The sequence below is a fragment of the Bombina bombina genome, chromosome 6 (assembly GCF_027579735.1).
Source record: "Bombina bombina isolate aBomBom1 chromosome 6, aBomBom1.pri, whole genome shotgun sequence".
NCBI lineage: Eukaryota > Metazoa > Chordata > Amphibia > Anura > Bombinatoridae > Bombina > Bombina bombina.
In genome coordinates this window covers 592,958,227-592,984,366 of record NC_069504.1, presented here as the reverse complement: position 1 = coordinate 592,984,366, position 26,140 = coordinate 592,958,227, and the positions used below count along the sequence as shown (strand labels likewise).

At 40.5% G+C, this 26,140-nt stretch overlaps 1 protein-coding gene across 1 annotated transcript in view; it reads left to right on the top strand.

Annotated features, from left to right (window-relative positions):
- The window catches only part of LOC128663307 (dual oxidase 1-like), a 485,563-nt gene that overhangs the window by 164,222 nt on the left and 295,201 nt on the right, over positions 1–26,140 (top strand). Inside the window, exon 7 of the mRNA XM_053717572.1 lies at positions 1,224–1,390. Coding sequence (XP_053573547.1) covers positions 1,224–1,390 — 167 coding nt within the window. The remainder of the gene's footprint in view (positions 1–1,223; positions 1,391–26,140) is intronic.

The window sequence follows — 26,140 nt, the reverse complement described above, 5'->3', positions numbered from 1 at the left end:
TCGGTCAGGAATATTTATCAGGAATTTGTGGTTCTTTCTTTGTGTCCTAACCCTTCTTCTCCTAAGGAGCGTTTGTTGCACAACCTGGATGTTGTGCATGCGCTGAAATTCTATTCTTCTAGTGTCTAAGGAATTTCGTCAGTCGTCTGCTTCGTTTGTTTCTTTGAGAAACGTAAGGGTCAGAAGGCTACGGCTATTTCTCTTCCTTTTGGCTGAAGAGTATTATTCGTTTGGCCTACGAGACTGCTGGACATCATAGTTCATTCCACGAGGGCTGTTTCTTCTTCATGGACTTTCAAAAATGAGACTTCTGTGGAACAGATTTGCAAGGCTGCTACTTGGTCTGCTTTGCATACTTTTTTCCAAATTCTATAAATTTGATACTTTTGTCTTGACTGAGGCTTCTTTTGGGAGAAAGGTTCTTCAAGCAGTAGTGCCTTCTGTTTAGGTTACCTGTCTTGTCCCTCCCTTATCATCTGTGTACTCTAGCTTGGGTATTGATTCCCGAAAGTAATTATGATGATCCGTGGACTCACCGTGTCATTAGAAAGAAAACTAAATTTATGCTTACCTGATACATTTATTTATTTCTTGACACGGGGAGTACACGGCCCGCCCTGTAATTTCAGACAGTTCTTTTTATATAATCCTCAGGCACCTCTGCACCTTGTGTTACTTCCTTTCTCTTTTTTCCCTTTGGTCAAATGACTGGGGGTTGTGGGTAGGGGAGTGATATTTAACAGCTTTGCTGTGGTGCTCTTTGCCTCCTCCTGCTGGCCAGGAGTGATATTCCCAACAGTAATTATGATGATCCGTGGACTCACTTGTCAAGAAAGAAATACATTTATCAGGTAAGCATACATTTTGTTTTTTCTAGTCACAATATTTAATGTAATCAAATATGTTGTCTTATAACAAAAACATTTATTCCATTGATGTAAAATACAATTTCATTTAAAAAGAAAAGTTTTCTTTTTGCTCTTTAATAAATGAATGAATGAAGAATTAAAGATGTTACAAATGCTATGCAGATAATGCTCAAGATATGTGCACACTTCTGGTGTTAACTTAGTATGATCTTATTGAAAGGAACTAAGTTTAAACAAAGGATGCTAAGAGAAAGAAGTAAATTAGATAGAATATTTTTTTTAGTTATACAGTCTATATGTCCCTTTAACTGTGCACATATTTTAAACAGGTTTATAAATTCGTTTGTGTTTTAGGTTTTGGCAATGTTCGGGCGAGTGAGAATCTATTCCTACAAGCTGAGAGCATCGTATGGTTTCGATATCACAATCATCTAGCTGAAGAGTTTTTTAAAAAAAATCCACAGTGGTCTGATGAAGACTTGTTTCAGCATTCTAGAAAATGGGTGACTGCCGTTTATCAGGTAAAAATGATCAACATCATTTTTTATTGAACACTTTAATACATAAAATACTATAGTCTGGTCTAAATATATAAATTATAGATAATGGTGACACAACAGTGATCAATGTGTATCAATCTAAGGTTAGGGCTAAGGTTAATTGTAATCCACTAAATGCCTGAAAGGGCTTGAAAACAATGGGTGTGTAATATGTTGAAAAAATGGACTGGCACCTCTGTTTAATTAAAAAGATCAAAAGCCCTTTATTGTGAATCCCTTAGAAACATGAAAACAAAGACAAAACACAGACTACATATGTAATGTCTTTGGCTAAAAGTTGTGCTTATGGATGTGCCAATTCTTGCACAAATATTGTGCTATCAATCACCTTTAGTAAGCACGTTTTATTATATTTCTGGAAGAAAACAAGACATACAGCTTTTTTTGGAAAGCAATACCAGTAACCATTCTTTGTTAATAATTTGGCATTGTTTTCCCATTTATTTTTATCATTATTATTATTTAATTATGTTATTGTTATTTCTATAAACATTCAGGGATACTCAGAATAGGAGTGAAATATATAGCAGAATAATATTTATGAAACAAATAAGATTTCAGTTACTGATCTCCTCCACAAACCTTACTCTTTTTTAACAATATATTAAAATCACTATTCCTTTATATAAAATTATGCACCCAGATCTGAGGTTCAGCTGTCAATATGGCAGTGCAAGCAAACCTTAACAAAATATATAGCATAAGTCACATCTCTTGGTAATGGCAAATTCAGCTCAGAAAAAGTCAAATATTCTTGTGTAGCATTAAAGGGGTATCTGACTGACTAGACCCATCAGCAGTAGATGAAGCCAAAGTAGATGGGGTGGTAGCAGATTCAGGTGAGATGCTTACAACTTTTGAATGGAGTGGGTCAGAATTGTAAGCCCCATCTGTGCACTGGTACGTTTCTTGGGGCCTGACACCTTCCTATTCCTACATATAAGATAAGAGTAGCAGAGTAAATAGGACCAATAAGTGGCATGCTAAAGTTAGCACGGGATGCAATAAGCAATAATGTGACTGCTCTTACTTGTGCGTGTAATACAAGTTGAAACTCATATATACAATTTCTAAAGAAAAAAAATCATGTTATTATTGTGTCTGAAACATTACACAAGGTGAAGAATACAAAGCTTGAAGAAAAATCCTGGCAAGTGCTTTCCTTTTGGATGTATAGATATATATATTTCAGTGACGTGCAGTGAGGTCAGAGGCAGGTGAGGCACTGGCTAGGATATGCCTTCATTCTTTAGATATCCTTTGTTGAAGAAATAGCAATGTACATGGGTGAGCCAATCACATGAGGTATCTATTGTGCAGCCACCAATCAGCAGCTACTGAGCATATTTAGATATGATTTTCAACAAAGGATATCAAGAGAATGAAGGAAATTAGATATTAGATGTAAATTGGACAGAGGGGGTGGGAGAGACAGGGAGAGAGAGATAGAGAGACAGAGGGGAGAGAGAGACACAAATAGAGACAGAGGGGAGAGAGACAGAGAAAGAGACCATGGGGGAGAATGAGACATGTAAGGAGAGAGACAGAGGGGGTGGGAGAGACAGGGAGAGACAGAGGGGGAGGGAGAAAGGGAGAGACAGAGGGGGAGGGAGAGAGGGAGAGACAGAGGGGGAGGGAGAGAGAGACAGACAAAGGGGAGAGAGAGAGAGAGAGACAGACAGAGGGGAGAGAGAGAGAGAAGACAGAGGGGGGAGAGAGAGAGAGACAGAGGGGAGAGAGAGAGAGACAGAGGGGAGAGAGAGATAGAGACAGAGGGGAGAGAGAGAGAGAGAGACAGAGGGGAGAGAGAGAGAGACAGAGAGACAGAGGGGAGAGACAGAGACAGAGGGGAGAGGAGAGAGAGAGACAGAGGGGGAGAGAAAGAGACAGAGGGGGAGAGAGAGAGAGAGACACAGGGGAGGAGAGAGAGACACAGGGGAAGGAGGGGGGAGAGACACAGGGGAAGGAGGGGGGAGAGACACAGGGGAAGGAGGGGGGAGAGACACAGGGGAAGGGGGGGAGAGACACAGGGGAAGGGGGGGAGAGACACAGGGGAAGGGGGGGAGAGACACAGGGGAAGGGGGGGAGAGACACAGGGGAAGGGGGGGAGAGACACAGGGGAAGGGGGGGGGAGACACAGGGGAGGGGGGGAGAGACACAGGGGAGGGGTTAGAGACACAGGGGAGGGGGGTAGACAGTATTGTTGTTATGGTGGAATTGAGCAGTTAAGCACAGCAGAGCACAGTACACGACCACAGACACTTAGTTGAGGAAGGCAGCACACAGTGCACACTAGTAGTAGTAGTCAGTCACACACATCTAAGTTTAAAGTTATAGTTATCTAACATCACTGACACTCTGACAGTGACACTCACAGTCTCAGAGACAACAGTGAGACTCTCACTCAAGTGTTCATTTTGTTCCACGTTGCCCATATAGCCTCATATTTAATTTATCTATTTTTAATAAGAGGCCCCCATCTTGCTTCACAGAAAGCTATCTCAGTCTTGCTTCACCACTAGCACTAAGCACGGCAGCTGCACTGCTGCAGCTCTCAGCCTCTCACTTCACTGACCTGAGGCTGACACCTTGACGATCCGTCCGTCTCCGACTGACACACTCCATCGGCAGCTCCCGGTTCATCTAGCTGGCAGCTGCCTGCTCCTACCGGCACTTTGGTGACGAGTCGACTAAAAGTCGACTAAAAGGCTAGCGCTAGCGCGCTCTCTTGCTGTGTGACGTAGAGACTGAGAGACTCAGTCACGCGAATCTCACACTGGACCGCCGATTGGCTGAGGGCTCCCGAGGCTCCTTAGAAGCCGCCTCAATAGGGAGAGGTATGGGTCACAATGGAGCCTTAAGCGCCACTGGGTGGCACTGTCTCTGCCCTTACAAAGCCATCCATGTAGCGCAATGGAGGGGAGCTGAACGGCTCACATTCACAGCCTCTCCTTCATTGCGCAATATGGATCGCAATGAATCGCTCGGCTCAGCTATTTCTAATAATATGTTCTTGATGGTGGAGTCAGCGTGTGGGGGGGCTAGGGGGGTAAGTTGGGGTACAATTTTTTTTTTTGTTTCATAAAACTTCAAGATTTTTATTTTATTAATAAAATTGAATTTAAAAGGTGTAATACACACATAGGACAGGTGAGGCGCTTCCTCACCTGCCTCCTATGACAGCACGTCACTGGTTGTAATGTTGGGGGGGTATTGTATGTTTTTTTTCCAGGCAAAAGAGCTGAATTCTTTGGGGCATGCCCCGCAAAAGGCCCTTTTAAGGGCTGGTAAGGTAAAAGAGCTTTTCTATTTTAATTTTAGAATAGGGTAGGGCATTTTTTTTATTTTGGGGGGCTTTGTTATTTTATTAGGGGGCTTAGAGTAGGTGTAATTAGTTTAAAATTGTTGTAATATTTTTCTAATGTTTGTAAATATATTTTTATTTTTTGTAACTTAGTTCTTTTTTATTTTTTGTACTTTAGTTAGTTTATTTAATTGTAATTATTTGTAGGTATTGTATTTAATTAATTTATTGATAGTGTAGTGTTAGGTTTAATTGTAGATAATTGTAGATATTTTATTTAATTAATTTATTGATAGTGTAGTGTTAGGTTTAATTGTAACTTAGGTTAGGATTTATTTTACAGTTAATTTTGTAATTATTTTAACTAGGTAGCTATTAATAAATACAAAGTTGCCTGTAAAATAAATATTAATCCTAAAATAGCTACAATATAATTATTCGTTATTTTGTAGCTATATTAGGGTTTATTTTACAGGTAAGTATTTAGCTTTAAATAGGAATAATTTATTTAATAAGAATTATTTTATTTCGTTAGAATACAATTATATTTAACTTAGGGGGGTGTTAGTGTTAGGGTTAGACTTAGCTTTAGGGGTTAATACATTTATTAGAGTAGCGGTGAGGTCCGGTCGGCAGATTAGGGGTTAATAATTGAAGTTAGGTGTCGGCGATGTTAGGGAGGGCAGATTAGGGGTTAATACTATTTCTTATAGGGTTATTGAGGCGGGAGTGAGGCGGATTAGGGGTTAATAACTTTATTATAGTAGCGGTGAGGTCCGGTCGGCAGATTAGGGGTTAATTATTGTAGGTAGCTGGCGGCGACATATAGGGGTCGGCGGTGTTAGGGGCAGCAGATTAGGGGTACATAGGTATAATGTAGGTTGCGGCGGTGTACGGAGCGGCAGATTAGGGGTTAAAAAATATGCAGGTGTCAGCGATAGCGGGGACGGCACATTAGGGGTTAATAAGTGTAAGGTTAGGGGTGTTTAGACTCGGGGTTCATGTTAGGGTGTTAGGTGCAGACATAGGAAGAGTTTCCCAATAGGAAACAATGGGGCCGCGTTAGGAGCTGAACGCTGCTTTTTTGCAGGTTAGGTTTTTTTTCAGCTCAAACTGTCCCATTGTTTCCTATGGGGGAATCGTGCACGAGCACGTTTTTGAAGCTGGCCACGTCCGTAAGCACCACTGGTATTTAGAGTTGCAGTGTCGGTAAATTATGCTCTACGCTCCTTTTTTGGAGCCTAACGCAGCCCTTCTGTGAACTCTAAATACCAGCGGTATTTAAAAGGTGCGGTCAAAAAAAAGCACGCGTAGCTAACGCACCCCTTCTAACGCAAAACTCCAAATCTAGGCCTAAGTCTATAAACAAATCCAAGGCATGTCTCATATTTATGCCCTTTGGAAATTTAGTTTGTAGGATAAAAATACAGTATGCTTCTTTCCTCAGTAATTTACCAATTCTATCCCCCCCTCTAATATCTCTCCTACTATGGTCAATGCCTACAATATGAAAGAGATGCTTGATATATCTACCATGGGAGCAGAAATGTTTGGCCACTGGCGTTCTAGGAATTTCCTCATCTAATGACAGCAGTTGTTCCCTGATACGGTCTTTTAGGGGGCATGTGGTGAGGCCCACGTATTGAAGGTAGCACTGCTGACATGTTACGAGGTACACTACGTATTCACTGGTGCAGTCTATCCTCTGCCTAATGAGAAAGACTCCACCAGTTATGGAAGATTTGAAGTGGTCTGTTTTCTTTGTGTAAGTGCAGCTTTTACATATATGGCCACACTTAAAGAAGCCTTTAGTTATTGAAAGCCAATTCGTCATCTGGGGTGGCTTATTAAAGAAATGTTTCTTGACCTTGTCTCCCACTGTGGGGGCCTTTTTGGCTACACATTTTATTTGTTTTTTGGATATGGTATTAAGTTTATTATCACTCTGCAGGATAGGGAGATATTTTAGTACTATCTTGCAGATGTCATCGAATTATCTGCTGTATTGGGTCGAGAATACTATATCATTTGAGGGTACACCTTCATTAATACTTCTATATTTATTATTTGTTTTAGCATTTCTGCTATTTGAAAGCAAAGTTTGTCTATTGATTTTACTGACTTCATTAGCTGTTTTTATTAAAATACTCTTATTATATCCCCTTTCTTGTAGACGTAAGGTGCTTAGGTCAGCCTGTGCACGATACTGATACAAATCAGAGAAATTCCTACACGCTCTAGTATATTGACCTTTCGGTATGCCTCTGGTAATATGCCTGGCATGACGTGAATCTGCTCTAAGAATAGTATTTCGTGCTAGAGACTTCCTATAAATCGTGGAAACAATATTGTTGTTGCCATCTACAGAGAGTTGTAAATCAAGATAAGGGATGGAATTCAATTCAACACTATGAGTAAATGTTAAGTTAAAATCATTATTATTTAACAAGTCTACAAAAGAGTTTGCATCCTGTTGGTTGCTCGAATTCCAAATGGCAAACAAGTCGTCTATGAAGCAACCATACACAACCACATTGTCTCTGAAGGGGAATCCATCTGCAAAGATGCTGTTGAATTCTAGCCAGCCCATATATAAATTGGCATATGCCGGGGCAAATTTAGCCCCCATGGCGATACGCATTAGTTGTAATATTAAAAAATTAATGTTTTTTATGTTTTTTTTTTTATGTTTTCACATCACCCTTAGCACTTTAATGATTCTGTCTTAAATCACCTTGTAACTACTTGAATTTCACTCATTAACTAGCACTCCTATTGGTTGTTATGTTGCATATAATCACTCACCTGGCGAACACTTGTAGATCTCTGATGAAGCGCATGTGAGCATGCGCAAAACGCGTCAGATCCTGTCTACCTTGTAAACTGTTTAGTGTTTCACCTGTTCGTTTGAATAAACCACTTTGGTTATAAGTTCCTGAGTATCTTCGTTGTTTTCCCTCATTCTGTCTATGGCCGAGCTACCCTGAGGATTCGAACTCACCTACAAGCACCCAGCTCTGTTTCCCGCAGAGTGTTTTCCTTAGACTCTTCAGCTGCGAGACGATTCACGACCTCGCTCTTTGCTCACCTGTTGTGTCTTACTGATGTCATCCTGGCGAGCAACCAGCATTTGGAAATCGGGCCAGTTACACGGCCACAACCAGCGGAGGACACAGTGAGTAATACGGCACAGTCGCGAGAAGTTCTCGTTATCCACTCACCTTCCGTGTATCATTGACGTAATTCGTAGAAGAATCTGGAGGCAGGAACTACGGTTAGCACTGAAGCTACTATCTGCGGAAAACACGGTAACAAACACTGCCACAGACCCCCGTATAGAGACACAAAGGTACTTTGTTCTACTTTATTTTCACAACATTTTGGCACCGAGTGAAGTAGTGTCGCAACTAAATGTCAAACTTTTGAGACTGAACTATTTGTATGGTCCGTAAAAATACTTGCATTATTTGCACCATGCTTTGTGCAGCACATTTTGTATTTTGCACTCACACTCTGCTGGGACCTAAGTAACAGGAGGGACTGAGTATTCCCTTGTTCCCTTATATATATATATATATATATATATATATATATATATATATATATATATATATATATATATATATATATATATATATATATTGCTCATCTCTCCTCAGTTTTTATTATTGGCCTCTCAGGAGTGTTGTTTCAGCTATTTGCTTAAGGATTAATATATGGGAGCTCAGACCAATGTGAGACCCTTTATCCCTGTGACATATCACTCAGAAAGAAGAAAGAAGATATTTCAAGCATTTAAATGATACAGGGACATAGGAATACCCTTATGGCACAGTACCTTCCTATGGGATTTCAGCCATAACTACCCTCTGGCATGGCAGGGACATATCCCTTAGCCTCCCCCTGTTTGTTCAAATATAGGTTCAAATACAGGTTTTTCACAGGGTTCAGGATCAATTCGAGGTGTGGGGGGGAAACAAGGCATGAATATATCAATTACCCAGGTAGGAAATCTAGTACAACAAAGGTACCCGTTGAGAGTGAAAAACAAAAAACAAAGCAAATACCAGTAGATATGGTAATTAACATATCTAGGTATCAATTAACAGAGGTTGAATTTAAAGTACTCAATTATGGCCTGGGATTTGTACCGTCAAGAAGCTTTGATCTTTTCCAGACCATAGTTGATGTGAACAAATTAATTTGTGATCTCACTGTCCAAAAATATTTTTTTGATTCAGGGCCTAATTTTGATTCAGGTGATATGGAATACAAATCCTGTGACACTGATGCACATAATAATCTGGATTTTGCAGATGCATGTGCTATGATATCTTTTGAGAGTTTACAACATGAGGGGAGGGATGCATCAGAGTACCCTTCCACTAAAATCCCTAAACCTAAGCCCAAATCTGCTTTCTATCCTATTCATGCTAGGGGCAAATCCCTTGAGGTCTTCCACCAGAGAGTGGTGGAAGATCTAAATAAATTATCCATGAACACGACAGCTGGGCCACATAATCTGACTGTGAAAGAAAAATCAGCACTAACTAATTTACAAAATAATGATAATATAGTCATTAAACAGTCGGATAAGAGTGGCAATGTCGTTGTCATGGATAAAGACAGCTATGTGGCTGAGGCTTGTCGGCAGTTAGATGATTCTGAAACCTATTTTCTGTTCCCTGGGGACCCAACATCTAGGTTTTGCAGGGAATTGAATCACCTAATTGACGAGGCGGTGGAAGATGGATTAATGGATTATGTGACAGAGAATCACCTACTGGTAAAAACTCTTATTGTTCCCATCTTCCACCACCTCCCAAAGGTGCATAAGAGTACTACTAATTTTAAATGTAAACCCATTGTTGCGGGTATTGGGTCCCTAATGGAACCATTATCAAAATGGGTGGACCATTTCCTGCAGCCTCTGGTCCCGAGATTTCCTAGCTACATAAGGGATACGACTCAGGTCATATGTGTGATGGAAGATGTAATATGGAAAGAGGAGTACAGTTGGTTAACAGTAGATGTTGTTTCACTGTACTCCTCTATCCCTCACTCATATAGCCTGAGAGCTGTTTGGATCTCTTTACAGATCTTTCAGCAGAAATTAAAGAATTTATTGTGCGTTCTGTTAAGTTTCTTTTAGAGCACAATTTTTTTCATGTTTCATGGCTGTTACTACCTCCAGAGACGTGGGACCGCTATGGGGGCAAAATTTGCCCCCTCCTACGCTAACCTCTTTATGGGCTGGTGGGAGAGGACCCACGTCTATGGAGGTAGCGGCACCCTTCCCTCTGGACATATCATTAAGTATGTTTGTTATATTGATGACCTGCTTATGATATGGTCAACAGATTCAGAGATGGCTAAAGTATTTGTAGAAGGCCTCAATGTTAATGATGCTGGCATTCAATTTACTTATGAGTGGTACAGAAATACCATCTCTTTTTTGGATATTTCCCTCAAGGGCCTGCCCCGAGAGAGCAGAGTTGTCTCTTTACTTTTCAGGAAACCAATTGCGGGCAACAGTTTGTTGCATGCTAAAAGCAATCACCCTAAGCACGTTTTTAGCGGCATAGCTAAAGGTCAATTTATTAGGGTACGCCGCAATTGCACCCAGCAGGGTTTGTTCCTTGAGGAAAGTAGAGACTTAAGTAAAAGGCTCAAAGAGAGGGGCTATCCTAAAGAGATGGCGGATAGAGCACACAGAGGTGAGTAAAATGAACAGGATAACTCTTCTTACATGTACCAAAAACAAGAAGTCTGAGCTATCTCAGAGACAGACTAAACCAAAATTCATAACTTCCTTCTCCAACCAGTACAATGAGATATGTAAGATCATTGAGAAGAACCTCCCTGCACTGATGGGGGATAAGAAATTGAGAAAAAAAGATAGAAGGTGGCTGTATGTTTGTGGCTAAACGGGCTTCATCTTTAGGTAATATACTGTCCCCTAGTCTGCATAGAGAAGCTAAACCATCCAGTTCATGGTTACGTCATGATGGAACCTACAGATGCGGTAGACGTTCATGTACCTCATGTGACCATATTAAGACTGGTAGGTCTTTTGTGTCTCGATACACAGGTGAAGTTTTTGACACCAAGGGATGCATAAACTGTAAGAGTACATACATTATCTACCTTATAGAGTGTTCCAGGTGTTCAAAATTCTATGTAGGAAGAACAACAAGAGAGGTGGGAACCAGAGTAAGGGAACACCTATCTTACATATCAGATGAAAGGCCATGCTCCGCACTGTCAAGACACTTCTTGGATATACATGATCAGGATGTGACAAGTTTTAAATGGCAAGCCATTGAACACATCCCCAAAACTCCAAGAGGGGGTGATAGGCTGTCCACATTGTGTAGACAAGAGACCTACTGGATATTTAAACTTAAATGTTTGGTACCAGTAGGCTTTAATTCTGAGTACAATATAATCAACTATTGGCACCGGTTATTACTGCCAATTTTTTGAATTATAGAATCATGTTATAGATGGGATCACTATCACTTTTTTCACACACACCCCTTTTTTTTTTGTCTGATCACATGTATGGCTTTTGCCTATCTAAATTAACTAGCAAATCTGACAGGGACCCAGGGAACTATATAATATAAAATATGGCATACTCTCACCTCTCTAAGACATATGTACATTTGCCCCCTTCAGTTTCTGTAATAAACTGGCTGAGGGAGGTAGTTTAAGTCTAATCTGCTTATTTTGTCTCTCTTAAGTTTTATGAATACTGGCGATAAACTTGCGTAGTGAGTTAGTCTGGGTTTTTTTTGGCTACACTGTCTAATATATTCCTAGCTACTCAGGTTTTGACATTCTCTACCCCTTGGAAAAGGAAAAAAATGACTGATCCTCACTCAGGTCATAAACGAACAAATCTTTAATCCATATTATTTAAAAATAGGAAACAGGACATGACAGAACATGCAGCCAAGCTGAAACGTTTGACCGGTTTCGGTCACACAGGACCGTAATCATAGACACAATAACACACACATGCAACTACCTTTAAAAAAGGTTAAAACCACAATGATTGGTTAATAACAATTGCCACATGACAAACACTTTAATACAATTGAATGCATAATAAAGATATGAGAAGAAAGCCTATGTATAATTTTGATTCAAACCATATAACCTGGATTAGTATACAATGAATATTCAAGAGAGCTACCTTTAATAATAATTAATATACTGCTCAGAACAAATTCGGTAAACATCAGAGGAAAAAATAAGAATTAAATTTAAACAGACCAAATTATCATTATAGATATGAGATTGGATTTGATTTAACAGTAAATAATTAGTCTGGCCACTATTTAGTATTATTAAACTTAACGTATAAATTATACTGTCGTTGAATACAGCTGCCAATACTAACCGGCACTAATGATGTCATAATTCACCTGTGCCAAAAATTGAGTATATCATGTTCAGAATTGAAACCTACTGGAACCAAACAATTTAGTTTGAATATCCAGTAGGTTTCTTGTCTGCATAGGGAGGTTAGCCTATCCCCTCCCCTAGGGGACTTGGGGATTTGCTCTATTGCTTGCCATTTGAAAGTAGTGACATCACCATAGTGAACATCCAAAAAGTGTCTAGAAAGGGCAGAACATGGTTTATCACCCGAGATATAGGATAGATGTTCTCTAATTCTAGTACCAACATCCCTGGTCGTTCTACCTACATAGGATTTTGAACAGCAAATGCACTCAATAAGATAGACAATGTAGGTACTCCTACAATTAATGCATCCCTTAGTGTTGAATACCTCTCCAGAATGGCCAGATATAAATGATCTGCCCACCCTGATATGGTCACAAGAGGTGCATGTACGTCTGCCACATCTATAAGTACCTTCATGTGTCAACCATGAGTTACTGACAGATGGTTCCTTCAATAGACTTGGAGATAGCATGTTACCCAGCGAGGCAGCTCGCCTCGCTACAAACATACAACCTCCCTCAACTTTGTCCCTCAATTGCTTATCTCCCATCAGTATCGGAAGATTTTTCGCAATAATCTTGCACACATCTTCGTACTGATTAGAGAACTGGGTTACAAATGTTGGTTTGGTGTTAGTGGATGGGGGCTTCCTTTTATTAGAAACATCTCTTAGCATAACTGCCCTGTCCATTTTCTTTACCTCAGAATGAGCTTTATATACAACCTCTCGTGGGTAACCTCTTTGTCTAAGCCTTCTGCACAGGTCCCCACTTTCCCTCTGGAAATCACATTGCTGGGTACAATTGCATCGCACCCTCATGAATTGGCCTTTAGCAATACCGCCAAAGACATGCTCAGGATGACTTCTTTTAGCATGCAACACAGTGTTACCAGCAATTGGCTTCCTATAGAGGGACGAAACAACCTTATTCTCAGCTGGGACACCTTTAAGGACTATATCCAAAAAACAAATATCAGTTTTATTCCACTCAAAGGTGAACTGAATGTCAACCTCATTTGTGTTCAGATAGTCCACATACCTCTTAGCAGAAGTATGATCACCTGACCAAATCATGAGCAGGTCATCAATATAGCGAATGTACTTGATGACTTGATCTGAGGGATTTATGCTTCTATCTCCATAGACGTGGGCCCTCTCCCACCACCCCATAAAGAGGTTGGCATAGGATGGGGCAAATTTGGCCCCCATAGCGGTCCCACGTCTCTGGAGGTAGTAGCGACCCTGAAACATAAAAAAATTATGTTCAAGCAAAAATTTAACAGATCCCACGATAAATTCTTTCATTCCATCTGAAAGATCCATATAAAGGTCCAGGGAATCCAACATTGAAATACTCAAATGAACTGAGACATTGGGTGGATGAGGCGGTGGAAGATGGGATAATTGATCATGCAACTGCTGAAACAATGATTGTCAATAATCCGGTTGTTCCCATCTTCCACCACTTACCAAAGATTCATAAGAGTATTATTAATGTGAAAGGTAGGCCGATTGTGGCCGGTATTGGCTCTTTATTAGAACCATTATCCAAGTGGGTTGATCATTTTCTTCAACCCTTGGTGAAAAGGCTCCCAAGTTACATCAGGGACACTACCCATGCCATGTGTGTGATGGAGGATGTGTCTTGGAAAGAGGAGTATAGTTGGTTGACAATTGATGTTGTCTCCTTGTACTCATCCATCCCTCACACACATGGCCTGAGAGCAATTGAATTCTATCTGGACCTTTATACGGATCTTTCAGATGGAATGAAAGAATTTATCGTGGGATCTGTTAAATTTTTGCTTGAACATAATTTTTTTATGTTTCAGGGTCGCTACTACCTCCAGAGACGTGGGACCGCTATGGGGGCCAAATTTGCCCCATCCTATGCCAACCTCTTTATGGGGTGGTGGGAGAGGGCCCACGTCTATGGAGATAGTAGCATAAATCCCTCAGATCAAGTCATCAAGTACATTCGCTATATTGATGACCTGCTCATGATTTGGTCAGGTGATCATACTTCTGCTAAGAGGTATTTGGATTATCTGAACACAAATGAGGTTGACATTCAGTTCACCTTTGAGTGGAATAAAACTAATATTTGTTTTTTGGATATAGTCCTTAAAGGTGTCCCAGCTGAGAATAAGGTTGTTTCGTCCCTCTATAGGAAGCCAATTGCTGGTAACACTGTGTTGCATGCTAAAAGCAGTCATCCTGAGCATGTCTTTGGCGGTATTGCTAAAGGCTAATTCATGAGGGTGCGACGCAATTGTACCCAGCAATGTGATTTCCAGAGGGAAAGTGGGGACCTGTGCAGAAGGCTTAGACAAAGAGGTTACCCACGAGAGGTTGTATATAAAGCTCATTCTGAGGTAAAGAAAATGGACAGGGCAGTTATGCTAAGAGATGTTTCTAATAAAAGGAAGCCCCCATCCACTAACACCAAACCAAAATTTGTAACCCAGTTCTCTAATCAGTACGAAGATGTGTGCAAGATTATTGCGAAAAATCTTCCGATACTGATGGGAGATAAGCAATTGAGGGACAAAGTTGAGGGAGGTTGTATGTTTGTAGCGAGGCGAGCTGCCTCGCTGGGTAACATGCTATCTCCAAGTCTATTGAAGGAACCATCTGTCAGTAACTCATGGTTGACACATGAAGGTACTTATAGATGTGGCAGACGTACATGCACCTCTTGTGACCATATCAGGGTGGGCAGATCATTTATATCTGGCCATTCTGGAGAGGTATTCAACACTAAGGGATGCATTAATTGTAGGAGTACCTACATTGTCTATCTTATTGAGTGCATTTGCTGTTCAAAATCCTATGTAGGTAGAACGACCAGGGATGTTGGTACTAGAATTAGGGAACATCTATCCTATATCTCGGGTGATAAACCATGTTCTGCCCTTTCTAGACACTTTTTGGATGTTCACTATGGTGATGTCACTACTTTCAAATGGCAAGCAATAGAGCAAATCCCCAAGTCCCCTAGGGGAGGGGATAGGCTAACCTCCCTATGCAGACAAGAAACCTACTGGATATTCAAACTAAATTGTTTGGTTCCAGTAGGTTTCAATTCTGAACATGATATACTCAATTTTTGGCACAGGTGAATTATGACATCATTAGTGCTGGTTAGTATTGGCAGCTGTATTCAACGACAGTATAATTTATACGTTAAGTTTAATAATACTAAATAGTGGCCAGACTAATTATTTACTGTTAAATCAAATCCAATCTCATATCTATAATGATAATTTGGTCTGTTTAAATTTAATTCTTATTTTTTCCTCTGATGTTTACCAAATTTGTTCTGAGCAGTATATTAATTATTATTAAAGGTAGCTCTCTTGAATATTCATTGTATACTAATCCAGGTTAAATGGTTTGAATCAAAATTATACATAGGCTTTCTTCTCATATCTTTATTATGCATTCAATTGTATTAAAGTGTTTGTCATGTGGCAATTGTTATTAACCAATCATTGTGGTTTTAACCTTTTTTAAAGGTAGTTGCATGTGTGTGTTATTGTGTCTATGATTACGGTCCTGTGTGACCGAAACCGGTCAGACGTTTCAGCTTGGCTGCATGTTCTGTCATGTCCTGTTTCCTATTTTTAAATAATATGGATTAAAGATTTGTTCGTTTATGACCTGAGTGAGGATCAGTCATTTTTTTCCTTTTCCAATTCTTATTTTCAAGTGGGTACAGGGACCCGCTTTCTGAATTTCTCACTCTGTTCTCATAGACACACAGTACCGCACTATAACCCTTGGATTACTGCCGACTGCTGTTCTCATTTAGCCTGCAATTTGTTCGGACTAATTACTCTGCCTACTGAGGACGTATCCGATTGGAGGATCCGATCACGTGGTCCCTGTTTTGTTGGGGGCCTAGGAGTTTGGAGTGGCTACGCTACTGCCGGGAGCTTACTGTGGACGTAAGAGGCGTCTGAAGCAGTTCTTCTCCGTGAGGACGAATGGAGCCAGCGCATCAAAAATAACAGCACTAGGGGGTGAGTGAAAACTCTGTGACGGCTTGCGCCGTGTGTTGTGAGACATTGTCCAGATGGGTCGGGTAGTGATTTACACCCAGAAGGCCCACTAAATAGTACCAGTCGCCTGGTCTGTGATAAATACAGAAGGCGATTAGGTCTGAGAGTGGTTGCCTTGAGGACAGTGCCAAATACTAAAAGTAAGTCTCACCTACCTAGGTTGCTGTGTTTATGTATATGGATGATGATTCGCTATTTCCTAAAGAGTGGCTTTTGAGTTTATTGATGAACATTAGTAACTGTCACCTCTCTGCTCATCTTTTTTGTCTATTCTCTACCCCTGTCACCTTAAATTCTATTTTTCTACACCTATACGCGGCCATTTTAACTGCTGTTTGCCGTCTTGGTAAATTTCAGGTTTATTGGGTGATGTTATAAACCCTGTATATTTGTTTAATTAATCTCTCAGGTCATATTTACATATGTACACTAGGCTTCTGAGATTTTTCTAAATCTATTATATTTTGTATTAGGGGTATTGTTGATATAGCCTGTAGGCTATTTATTACATAAGGAGCTATAAGTAACTTTCCAATCCCTAATTAGGGCAACATAAATCCTCATATAACACTTATGTAAACATATATACATTGAGCATTATAGGTCATTGGGTTAGTAACCGGATGGGTAATATTTTAAAGTTTTACCTATAGAGATCTTTAGGAGCTGTATGCGATAATTTTAGGTAAATGATGACTCAGTTTATTTCATTTAGTTGTATATGCTATTATATGCTCGCATTTACTATGTTTAAATTGTTTGAAGTCACTTGTCATTCATAATGTATTGAAATGTAACAACTTATTTGTGGTTTCCCTATTGTATGTTTGAGGTGTATATAATGCAAATTAGTGAAAATACCTAGCAATCCAAAAAATGGATAAATAAATAAATAAGTTCACGGTGTATATAGTAACAGTGCAAGGCTTTCCTCCTTACATATAGTACACAGAAACCCACTACACACCAGTATGTATGATGCGCTTGGAAGTTTTGGCTGTACCCCCCCTTTTTGGTTTTAACCATTGACTGAATAAAATTTTAAGATTTTATATTACGAATTGAATCATCCACTCTTTTTTGTTCTATAACCTTTTGAGGTGTATATAATGCCTCTTCTTTGTCCAGCTAATAATAATAATATTTGCTATTCATTATCAATTCGTGTGTCCCCTTTAAAATAGTAACAATCACGTGGCCAATGTTCTTAACCAAACAGTGTGCTTTTAATATTTTAAAAGTAGTGAACAGGTGTATTAGCTTAAGTCTATGATTACGGTCTTTGCTATCGAAACCGGTCAGACCTTTTTCTGGCTACGTTCTGTGGCTTCCTCTCTTATGTCCCCATGATGTTTTTATGATGAACAATAAAGGTGATTTTTCACTACAAAGGCTTTTCCGGACTACTCCTCTTTTCGGATAGGTATTTCCTCTCAGATCCTCTGTTGTACAAGCACTGAATGGGCCCTCTACTGCATACAGCTGTCTTCAATGGCTGACAAGTTAATTGGACTTAGTGCTACATAAAGGTGTGTGTAATGCACACATATATCACACAGGCTATACAAAGATACATACGAAGATTTAGATATAGCATAGCCAAGGGACATTATCATTATGCGCTATTACCCAGTGACATGCGGTGAGGTCAGAGGCTGGTCATGCACTGGCTATGATAAGACACAGAAACACACACACACACACACACACATATATATATATATATATATATATATATATGCACATACACCCTGGCCTGCTAGCAAAAATAATGAAGCAAAGCTGCTTTCTTTTCACACTGAAAATAAAATTGTTGTATTTAGGTTTTGTGCTGCCCTAGGCACTCAAAATTCTGCTGCCCCCTCCCCCCCTAGGTAATAATAATAATAATAATAATAATAATAATAATAATAATAATAATAATTTATATGTATTTAATAGACAAATTTCAGTTTTAAAATATTGTTACATGTTGGTATTTTAAGATTTGTCACGTCAAACTCCTAAAGAGAAGGCACCTATTTTGTAATTCTTGTTATATCAACCAACCTTTAGCACAAAAGTTTAAGCTTGGTTATCACTATTCTGCCAGCAGTTTCCTAGCCATAAATAACATAGTAAAAGAGCCAGACTACAAATTTGTTTTCTTTTTTTTTACATAACAATAACAACACTCTGTTCAAGCCTGTTGAGGGGTTAAAAATATACGGCTAGATTACAAGTCTTGCGTTAGCCTTAAAAAGCAGCTTTGAGGGGTCCCAACGCTGCTTTTTAACTCCCGCTGGTATTACGAGCTCACTTTTCTTCCGCAATTTTAGCATACCGCAAATCCCCTTACGTCAATTGCGTATCCTATCTTTTTAATGGAATTTTCCTAACGCCGGTATTACGATTGCTGGAAGAAGTGAGCGGTAGACCCTCTCCTGTCCAGACTCCTACCGCATTTAAAAGTCAGTAGTTAAGAGATTTATGGGCTAACACCCATAAACTACCTATTAACCCCTAAACCGAGCCCCCCACCCACATCGGAAACACTTAAATAAAAAGTGTAACCCCTAATCTGCTGACCGGATATCGCCGCCACTTTAATAAATATATTAACCCCTAAACCGCCGCAATCCCGCCTCTCAAACACTAGTTAAATTTTATTAACCCCAAATCTACATGCCCTAACATCGCCGACACCTAGCTACATTTATTAACCCCTAGTCTGCCGACCCCAACGTCGCCGCTACTATATTAAATTTATTAACCTCTAAACCTGTCTAACCCTAACACCCCCCTAACTTAAATATAATTTAAATAAAACGAAATAAAAATACTACAATTAAATAAATAATCCTATTTATAACTAAATACTTACATGTAAAATAAACCCTAAGATAGCTACAATATAACTAATAGTTACATTTGTATCTAGCTTAGGGTTTATATTTATTTTACAGGCAACTTTGTATTTATTTTAACTAGGTACAATAGTTATTTAATAGTTATTAACTATTTAATTGCTACCTAGTTAAAATAAGTACAAATTTTCCTGTAAAATAAACCCTAACCTAAGTTACAATTACACCTAACACTACACTATAATTAAATTTATTACCTAAACTAACTACAATTATTTACAATTAAATTAAATAAACTAAATTACGAAAAAAATCAAACACTAAATTACAGAAAATAAAAAAGAAATTACAATTTTTTAAACTAATTACACCTACTCTAATCCCCCTAATAAAATAAAAAAGCCCCCCAAAATAATAAAAAGCCCTACCCTATACTAAATTACAAATAGCCCTTAAAAGGGCCTTTTTGCGGGGCATTGCTCCAAAGTAATCAGCTCTTTTACCTGTAAAAAAAATAAATACAATACCCCCAAACATTAAAACCCACCACCCACACACCCAACCCTACTCTAAAACCCACCCAATCCCCCCTAAATAAAACCTAACACTACCCCCTTGAAGATCACCCTACCTTGAGCCGTCTTCACCCAGCCGGGCACAAGTGGACCTCCGGAATTAAGGTAGAAAAAATCCTATTGGCTGATCCAATCAGCCAATAGGATTGAGCTCGCATTCTATTGGCTGTTCCAATCAGCCAATAGAATGCAAGCTCAATTCTATTGGCTGATTGGATCAGCCAATAGTATTGAACTTCAATCCTACTGGCTGATTGGATCAGCCAATAGGATTTTTCCTACCTTAATTCCGATTGGCTGATAGAATTCTATCAGCCAATCAGAATTGAAGGGACGCCATCTTGGATGATGTCACTTAAAGGAACCTTCATTCTTCAGTCGCCGTCGGATGGAAGAGGATGGACCCGCTCCGCTCCGGATGGAAAAAGATAGAAGATGCCGCCTGGATGAAGACTTCAGGAGGTCCTCTTCTGGCCGGATCGGATGAAGACTTCTGCACCTCTGGAGGTCCACTTGTGCCCGGCTGGGTGAAGACGGCTCAAGTTAGGGTGATCTTCAAGGGGGTAGTGTTAGGTTTTATTAAGGGGGGATTGGGGGGGTTTTAGAGTAGGGTTGGGTGTGTGGGTGGTGGGTTTTAATGTTGGGGGGGTATTGTATTTTTTTTTTACAGGTAAAAGAGCTGATTACTTTGGGGCAATGCCCCACAAAAGGCCATTTTAAGGGCTATTTGTAATTTAGTATAGGGTAGGGCTTTTTATTATTTTGGGGGGCTTTTTTATTTTATTAGGGGGATTAGAGTAGGTGTAATTAGTTTAAAAAAAATTGTAATTTCTTTTTTATTTTCTGTAATTTAGTGTTTTTTTTCGTAATTTAGTTTATTTAATTTAATTTTAAATAATTGTAGGTAGTTTAGGTAATTAATTTAATTATAGTGTAGTGTTAGGTGTAATTGTAACTTAGGTTAGGGTTTATTTTACAGGTAAATTTGTACTTATTTTAACTAGGTAGCTATTAAATAGTTAACTATTTAATAACTATTGTACCTAGTTAAAATAAATACAGTTGCCTGTAAAATAAAAATAAATCCTAAAATAGCTACAATGTAACTATTAGTTATATTGTATCTATCTTAGGGTTTATTTTATAGGTGAGTATTTAGTTTTAAATAGGAATAATTTAGTTAATTATAGTAAATTTATTTACATGTATTTAAATTATATTTAAGTTAGGGTGGTGTTAGGGTTAGGGTTAGACTTCGGTTTAGGGGTTAATAAATTTATTATAGTAGCGGCGACGTTGGCGGCAGCAGATTAGGGGTTAATAAATTTAATATAGTTGTGGCGACGTTGGGGGCAGATTAGGGGTTAATAAATATAATGTAGGGTTCGGCGATGTTGGGAGCATCAGATTAGGGGTTAATAAATATAATGTAGGTGGCGGCAGTGTCTGGAGCGGCAGATTAGGGGTTAATAATTGTAATGTAGGTGGCGACGATGTCGGGGGCGGCAGATTAGGGGTTAATAAGTGTAAGATTAGCGGTGTTTAGACTCGGGGTTCATGTTAGGATGTTAGGTGTAGACATAAAATTCCTTTCCCCATAGGAAACAATGGGGCTACGTTAGGAGCTGAACGCTGTTTTTTTGCAGGTGTTAGGTGTTTTTTCAGCCGAATCAGCCCCATTGTTTCCTATGGGGAAATCGTGCATAAGCACGTTTTTCCAGCTCACCGCTACCGTATGCAACGCTGGTATTACAGTGAGATGTGGAGCTAAATTTTGCTCAACGCTCACTTTTCTGAGGCTAACGCCGGCTTGAAGAAAACTCGTAATACCAGCGTTGTCTTAAGGGAGCAGTGAGAAAAAAAGGCTCATTAGCACCGCACAGCCTTACCTTACCGACTTTAATAAATACCTATCATATATCTATCTATAGTTAGGAAACATTTGTAACATATACACTAGCAAAAAATGCATAAAGCATTTATAATGGCTAAATTATTTTCTCTTAGGTTTAGCTCCTGCTCTGACAGCAAACCTTGGTCGAGGAGGGGAATGTAGGCTGCACTTTTGTAGAAGAGAGGTCAGATAACCAACATAGACTGTTTTAAGGTAGTAAACAGTGAAACAGAAGAGAAGATGCAGGAATGGAAGTGTGCTGTACCGACGGGACTGAATTATAGCAAGTGTTGAGGAATTTCAGCAATAGTTTTCCTAGAAAGTAGAGGACAAATGCCATTCCATTACAATAAATAGTTTTTTATAACTGGACAAAATGTGTTTAAAAGGGTAGTCCTGGGACAGCTTAGGAGGAAAATAGAGGGCTGTATTAGCACCATATAATATAAAGGACTGGCCGATACATGGAGAGTTAAGCAGCCAAAAACAAATGCACTGGAAAATTTTAAGCACTGCCTGCCTCTTCACTTTCCAAAACACAGTTAAGTATTAGTTGCATAGGGCAAAGCTATACAGGCAATACAGTAATTGTGTTCAAAGAACAGCCCCTAAATATTGCACTCGGCTCTCTCAGAACCCAGACAAAATCACTCACTGTCCGACAGCTGTTATCCTGGCGCCGGCTGCTTCCTACTGTCAGGTTCTCTGTATAAATCCATGAAAGATTCTTGACAACCAGCATAAGCTCCAGTGTTGAATGAACTTCTTGGTCTGGGATATTAGAGCTGGCTGCCGCTCCAGTACAAGCACCACCCCCAACTGCAAGTCTAAGTGTGACAATTCCGTTCATGTTCTCTTCCTGGTACAGTCAATCACCAGGAAGTTGGGAACATGACTGGCTATGATTTGCTCCCCTTTCCAAGAGGCAGCTATTAGAGCTGCCTCAATTAGGGGCTTATTGCCCGTGCTAAGCATTAACCAATTAGTGGGTGCTGCTGGTGCTTGTGGCTCATTGGGAACAGTAGAATTGTTACGCAGTGGAGAAAAGCAGACCTGCTCACTGCCTCTCTCCATAGCTTAACATGTTTTTTAAGAAACATTTAGAATGATTTAATGATTTCTTTGCCCCATATGATAGGTAGGGCACTGCCACCCATGCCTCCCCTGACTGCACGTCCCTGCTATTACCTCAGACACAGAGAGGATAATGTGTTTTGATGAAGTGTCTGTTTTAGTGCTTGTTTCTGAGCTCTTTCAGAAGATAAAGCAGATACTTCAAGACTTCCATACGGAACAGTATTTAGTTACTTGTTTACACCTATGCCTTTACTTTATTAATATTTTAATATTTCTGTTGATTTCTGTGGCAACTTGTTTCAGGGGGGGAGTTCTCTTTTCAATTCAGCCAAAAGGAGCAAATAAGTTATTTTTTTTTTAAAAATAGAGGACTACGGGAGGGCACTAGAATTAAGAGATGGAAGATTTAGCTTTCCGCCTCACCTCATGCTTTTCTGCTCCTTCCCAGAGTTTCATTACCATGAAGCACAACTGTTTTACTTTTTCTCTGTTCTGGAGGTAGGTGTCAGGGTTTTTTCCTGACTTGTTTGCCATGTGCTGCGGGCAGCCATTTTACTCACCTCTCTTCCTGACTTGGTGCATTGTGGGGGATGCTGCTCACTTCCTGCACTTCCTTTTATGGCCAGACTGGTTTACATCTTCCATGTGAGACAGGATGCAGTCTCAGAATTGTGATGTCATCACTTATTATTTAAAGGGCCTCTGTTCAGTATGCTTTGTCTTTGCGTTGTCTCAGACCTGTTTGTGAGAGCTCCTGTGTATTACCTGGCTGTCTGACGTCCTTCCTGGTTCCTGATCCCTGGCTTGTTCCTGTCTCTGCTGTTCTCCTTGTTCCTGATTCCGGCTCGTCTGACTACTCGCTTTGGCTCCTGACTCGGCTTGTCTGACTACCAGCTCTGGTTTTGATTCCTGGCTTGTTATTTGACTTGTGGACTTTTTATTATTTTTTGCTATTAATAAAGGTGTGATTATTTTTGCACTTCTCGTCTCAGTCTGATTCCTGGCACCGTGATATAACGCAAGGACCATGAATCCTGATGGTGCTAATAATCCACCTTTACCTGCCATAATTTCCAGGATGGATGAACAGGATCACCACTTGGATCAATTTGCTCTAGACCTGCAAACCCTGCTGACTCGCACTGCACATTTGGATCAAAGTGTCCCGCAAGTTATGGCTGCTCCTGTTTCCGCTGCTGCACCTATTCCTACCAGGAGCATGTCCGGTTCTGCACCTCTACCTCAGTGATATGGAGGCGATCCTAATCAGTGCAGAGGGTTTTTGAACCAGGTGGGCATTTACTTTGAGATGTTACCTCAGGCGTTTCTCTCTGACAGAGCTAAGGTGGGATTTTTCATCTCGTTACTCTCTGACACAGCTCTTGCCTGGGCTAATCCCTTGTGGGAGACTAATAAACCTGTGATTTCAAATTACCCTGAATTTGTGGCCTCCTTACGAAGGGTATTTGATGTTCCAGCTCGCTCCTCCTCTGCTGCTAAACTACTCATGTCCATTCAGCAAGGTACAAGATCGGTTGCTCAGTATGCCATTGAGTTCCGTACGCTTGCAGCAGAGGTAGGCTGGAACAATGAAGCCCTTGTTGCCGCCTTCTTTCATGGGCTCTCTGATGCGATTAAAGACGAAATTGCTGCCAGAGATTTACCAGAGTATCTCGAGGCATTGGTGTCTTTTTTGATCCTAATTGATATCAGACTAAGTGAGAGGCCTTCTTTCAAGGAGCGCTTGCGGAAGCCTCCTGTACCGTTGTCTCCTATGTGTTCATTCCCACCCATGCCTCCCTCTCCTCCCATGCCTCATGGTCCCAAGTCACCAGGTACTGCTGAGCTGATGCAGTTGGGATTCACACATCTCTCCGCGGTGGAGAGGGCCTTTAGGAGGAGGGAGGGGCTCTGCCTCTATTGTGGGTTACAGGGCCACCTTTTGAAGTCTTGTCCTACACGGCCAGGAAATGCTTACACCTAAGGTCCTGTCGGGGGCAGACCTTAGGTGGTTTATCCTTGTCCCCGGAACCGCTAAAGGAGAAACCTTTGGTCACGGTTGTCCTTTCCTGGGTGGACTCCTCCATAGTCACCCAGGCTCTTGTTGACTTCGGTGCTGCGGGCTATTTCATTGACAGTGCTTTTGTATCGAAGCACTCCATTCCTGTTTTGCCTCGGTCCTTTCCGCTTGCTATTGAGGCCATTGATGGCAGGCCCCTTCAGCCCGCACTCATTACTCACGAAACCGCTCCGTTGTCCATGGCTGTTGGGGCTCTCCATTTTGAAACCCTCCAGTTCCAGGTGATAAACTCTCCACATTTTCCGGTTGTTCTGGGTTATCCCTGGCTCCAAAAGCACAATCCCAGTCTCGACTGGCGCAGGTCCGAAATTTTGTCGTGGTCTCCGCAATGTATTTCCACTTGTTTTCAGAAACCAGTTAAAGTATTGTGCACTTCTTCAATATCTCAATTGCCAGAGGAGTACCGAGAGTTCCTAGACGTTTTTGACAAGGTGCGTGCCGGTACGTTGCCTCCTCACCGGTCTTACGATTGTGCCATAGACCTGCAACCCGGAGCCATTCCTCCTCGGGGCCGGGTTTACCCTCTGTCTGTTGCAGAGAATTGTGCTATGGAGGAGTATGTTTCCGATGCTCTGTCGCGGGGGATCATCCGCAAATCCTGCTCTCCTGCAGGGGCTGGCTTCTTCTTTGTGAAGAAAAAGGGTGGTGAGTTAAGACCATGCATCGATTATAGGGGTCTTAATTGTCTTACCATTAAGAATGCTTACCCTATTCCGCTCATTACAGAACTCTTTGACCGCCTCAAGGGAGCTACGGTCTTTACTAAGCTTGATTTGAGAGGAGCATACAATCTCGTTATGATCAAGGAGGGCCACGAATGGAAAACAGCATTTAACACCAGGAGCGGGCATTATGAGTATCTTGTAATGCCCTTTGGCCTATGTAATGCTCCTGCTGTTTTCCAGGAATTTATTAATGATGTCCTATGAGATATGTTGCAACAGTGTGTTGTGGTGTACTTAGACAACATCCTCATACACTCACCCACACTTGAGGCTCATTGTTCTGATGTTACACGGGTTCTTCAGAGACTACGTGAGAACGGCCTGTTTTGTAAACTTGAGAAATGTGAGTTCCATCAGACTCAAGTAACCTTCCTAGGTTATGTTATCTCCGTTGCAGGGTTCTCCATGGATCCTGACAAGTTATCTGCAGTTCTGCAGTGGCCTCGCCCAGTTGGTCTTCGGTCTATTCAACGTTTTTTTGGGGTTTGCCAATTACTATAGAAAGTTTATTAAAAACTTTTCTTCCTTGGTCAAACCTATCACAGACATGACCCGTAAAGAGAATGATCCGCTCCATTGGTCACCTACTGCCATTGAGGCCTTTGATAGTCTTAAGACTGTCTTTGCTGCCGCTCCAGTTCTGGCTCATCCTAACCCTGTCCTGCCTTT